This window comes from Phoenix dactylifera, chromosome 12 (assembly GCF_051530095.1).
Source record: "Phoenix dactylifera cultivar Ajwa chromosome 12, Ajwa_hap1_PhDact_Kaust_v1.1, whole genome shotgun sequence".
Lineage (NCBI taxonomy): Eukaryota > Viridiplantae > Streptophyta > Magnoliopsida > Arecales > Arecaceae > Phoenix > Phoenix dactylifera.
The window spans coordinates 21,433,044-21,437,228 of record NC_143201.1 but is presented as its reverse complement, the minus strand read 5'-3'; the positions used below and the strand labels follow the sequence as shown (position 1 = coordinate 21,437,228).

The 4,185-nt window shown below is 53.2% G+C and overlaps 1 protein-coding gene across 1 annotated transcript; it reads right to left on the bottom strand.

Annotated features, from left to right (window-relative positions):
• Positions 1 to 698: 698 nt before the first annotated feature.
• Positions 699 to 2,918, bottom strand: LOC103701847 (uncharacterized). The gene is made up of 2 exons (XM_008784051.5): positions 2,721 to 2,918; positions 699 to 2,516 (listed from the first exon to the last, which is right to left on the bottom strand). The coding sequence occupies exon 2, from the start codon at positions 2,459 to 2,461 to the stop codon at positions 935 to 937; it is 1,527 nt and encodes a 508-aa protein (XP_008782273.3). The 5' UTR covers positions 2,462 to 2,516; positions 2,721 to 2,918; the 3' UTR covers positions 699 to 934.
• Positions 2,919 to 4,185: the final 1,267 nt, after the last annotated feature.

Genomic DNA, 4,185 nt, shown 5'->3' with positions numbered 1-4,185 from the left:
AAGTTGCCAAATATCCTCACCGCCTGCACAAGCTAATTAATATTTTCACATTAACTTGTACCTGAAACTCATTCAGTATAAAGACGTATATTAGATCTTTCTTATAGTATTCTCCACACTTTGTTGGGGATTTTGGTAGCTGGTGATCACATCTCCTTAGTTGTTTGCCTATTATACCATGACTCGTGGCGGTTCTAAATTTTGGATCAGGTAATTAATCCGACCAGATCGAAATATTTATGCTGAAATGTTGATCTAATCGGACTAAGATTTCGAGCCGGCCGGCCGACCGGGCCCGGCCGATTTGGCCTCCTTAATTTTATAAGGTGCTGCACGGCCGGGACACGTTGGCCCCACCTTCGACGACATGACAGACCGATGCGATGACCTCCTTTCACCGAGTTAAGAAATCTCCATTGTCGTCAAATCTGTCGCACTAAATCTGTTTAATATTACGTCCGGTGACCCGTCGGCCAGATTATTCTATCGCCACACTTCCGAGAGGAAAGGCAGCCTTTTTCTGCCCACCAACTTTTAAAGTCCAACACACGAGTGGCATTTCAGCTGCGATCTTTCAAGCAGTGCCTTGCAACAGTGCAACCCCTTCTGAAATGCTTGTAGCAAAGAGAGAAGATAGACGAACAATTAAGAGCTAATTACTTAATTAATTACCAAGATTTATCATTAATCATGAAATGGAAAGAGAAAAGAAAGAAAGCAAGAGCACGCTAATGGATGATGGAAAGCCCTGCGGTGAGCAGACTGTGAGGGCTTTGCATACACGGGTTATTCCGGACGGCACCAAAGACTGATGACCATCTTAATAACATCAATTAATTTAGTAGATAAGATGATGATGATGATAATAAGAAGGGTTGGTCGGGTCATTAACAGGATAATTAATGGAGGGATCTCATGGATGTGAGGCAGCAACTCAGGAGGAGGTGGCAATGCAGCAGGGCTCCAGAATGAAGAGCGGCCTCCGCAGCAGGCTGCACCTCCTCATGTGGTGCAGCAGCTCCTCCCGGTTCCGCCGCTTCGACGTGAACAGCAGCTTGTTGTCGTCCGGCGGCGGGCAGTCGTCCGGCGGCGCGTACTGCCCGCCGCCGAGCTGCGGCCCCCTCCCGTGGAACGAGTGGTGGTGGTGGTAGTAGTAGTAGTAGCCCTCCGACGAGGTGCTGAAGGTGGAGGCGGCCGCCGCCGCCGCAGCCGCCGTGGTGGTGGTCGTCGGCGCCGCCCGTCGTGCAGGCGCCGCGGTCGCAGTGCTGCGGTGGTCTTGCAGGATTTCCTTTTTGTCGGGTGCTATCGGCTTGCATTCTGCCATCTTCTCGGCCCATCGGGTCTCGCCAGCCCCGACGAATTTGTTGATCACGAACGACGACCGCTGCACCTTCATCGCGCCGCTCTGTTGCTGGGGTTGTGTGCTGACCTTCACCTCTACCACTGTTCCTCTATCCACTACTTCCACTTCTTCCTCCACCTCCTCCTCCTCCTCCTCTTCCTCTTCCTCTTCTGCCTCTTCCTCCCCTTCTTCATCACAATTCTTCTCTTCTCTCAATTCTCCGTCTTCTGTTTGTGCCATTGACGTTGCTTCCTCCTCCTCCTCCTCCTCCTCTTCTTCTTCTTCTGGTTCACTTGGCTTAAAAACATCGTCTTCTTGCTGTTGTGTCATCACCAGGGTGTCGGAAGGATTGGTCTCGGCGTCATCAGGACCGTCGAAGGTGGCGTCGATTAAGGAAAGGAGCAGGCGGCCGTCCTGCCGCTGGGCGTGGAGGTAGTTCTGCGAGCGGACAGCGACTGCCTCGACGACAAGGCGGCCGTCGCGGCGGTACGGCCTCATGTGGATGCAGGGCCCATCGCGCCGGGAGATGGAAGAGAGCGGAGGTGGGAACGACCGTGGAGGTGACCTCCTGCTAATCGAGCAGTGGTAATTCACCTCCACCAGCTCCTTCCTTCCGCTCTGCACTCGTCGTTCTTCTACCGCCTTGGCCACTCTGAAGCGTGGCACTTCTTCCGCCATTGAAGTGCTGTAGATGGGTCCGCTGTGCTCTTCCTTCTCTGATTCAATCTTGGATGAGAGGCAGTCGAGCTCGTCGAGGAACGAGGAGAAGTCGGCGGAGCCCGTCTCGGACCCGAGGCTCTCGGTGCAGATCTCAAGGCTTTTTTGGCTCATCAGTTTCGACGACCGCCGCACCAGTGGGTGGACATAAGGGGCCGGGGGATCGGCGGTAGCGGCGGCGGCGGCCTCCTTGGCCTTCTGGGACTGGATCGAGCTCCATAAATCGAATTGCCCGGGCCGGTCATCGTCCTTCTCAACTTCCACCGGGTTTTCGACAGTCGTGTATTGCTCTGGCGGCGGCAGCCACTTCGTAAGCGAGATCGGTATGGTTTCTCTTGCTATGTTAGGCATAACTATGGACTCGAAGGGCGAGCAGGAACTCCTGCGCACAGCCACCGACATCTAGGGCCGAGAGAGACACCCGCAAAGTTCGGAAATGGAAAGGTACAAGAGATCACTGGAGGAAAAGAAAATCAAAAAGATGTCAAGCCAAGAGTTTTTACCACAAACTTAATTCAGAAGGATGGGAGCGGAGAGTCCGGCCCAAAGGTAATAATATATACTACTGTAGAAGAAGATCGATGTTAGGCAGTCTAGTTAGTACTAGTCTTACAAAGAATAGGCAAGTGGGTGTGGATAGTAGCAATAAGTGTTAAATTACCTCAAACAAGAATAACATCCACGGTCCAAGAAGCCGTTGGCTGGTTGCTGGTAGATGGAAGGACAGAGTGAGAGAGAGATGAGGGTTCGAGACAGAGGGAGGAAGAGAGACCACCAAGGGTTCCTCTCCACTCTCTCACTCTCGTTCTCCTCGAGCCGGAGCTATCTGGCTTCGGGTTCTCTGAACAGACGGGCCGATAACAAACGAGGGAGGACGGTGTGGTATTTGTAGGTGTGGAGAAAGGCAGGCTCTCCCCCTCTCACTGGCTGGGGGAACCTTTTGGCCGTCCAGGGCCCTCCACCACCACTATCCCCTCCACAATCACACCACCTTTTACTTTTTCCAGCTTTATATTGTACATTTAATTTCTCTCTCGCTCTCACGCACGCACCCTCTCACTCAGCTTTTTTAATACCCTTGGCTTAATTATTCTCTACTTGTTACCGCTTTCTGTTTAGCTAGCTTAGCTCAGCTCAGCGTAGCTTAATTCCGGTAGCGTCTTTTTAGTAGTGACTTGGTGACAGCAGAGCTCTCCTTTCCCACCGGCATCACAGTACCGGTTCCCGCTACATATTCTTCGCCCCCCACTTTCACGAATTACCGGGCTATTGATGCCGACTTCTGACGCCAGCCACCCAGATATCCCGTTTCTTTATTCCTCCCCCCCCCCCCCCCCCCCCTCTCGTTAATTTTAAACTAATCGAGTTGTTCTTATTTATCAAGTCCAGCCTCTAAAGGCGAGCAGGAAGAGCCAGGGATTCCGCTCTTTTTATTTCCTCTTCCTGTTGTCTTTCCATCCCGAATATATTATACATCGCTGCTTTTCTCCTCGCAGCTGGCCTAGCTTCCCCTCTCCCTGCTTGCCGGCCCCACTGACGAGCAACATATATATATATACCATCGCTTCCAAAAAACGTAGGAGCCTTGTGATTGGGTGACTCGGAGCGCTCTCCGGCACTCGTCGAGCCACTACGTTCCACGTGTCGAGAGACGGGACAAGCGCGTCCCGGCTCTCGCCTTTATGCGGACGCCGCGGAATCTCCGCCCTCGTGGACCAATCCCCTCCCTACCATCCGTAGGAAGGAGCATCGCATCCTCGGGTGCTTTAGCCTTTGCCCGCTAGTGGCACCAGAGAGAAGGGGATCCGCTTCTCAGCAGCAGCAGCAGCAGCAGCAGCAGGATTCCTTCTGTGGATAGATATATAGAGGCTGCCAACCCGACATGCCGATAATAAGCTATACGCCACACAACATTCTATCGCCGTGGCCTCTCCCTCCAATTCTTCGTTGACGCGGCTCTGCTCTCGTCCAAATCCCCTTCTCGCCTCAGATCAACCCATCAGGAGATCAGGCACGCGCGTAACAAAGCCTGGGTCTGTATGTGGTGCTGGGGCGAGGGGGGCTGCGGCCTGCCACGCGTTGCCGGGGGATTGGGCCCTAAAACCTCTAATCCGGACCTGGACGGG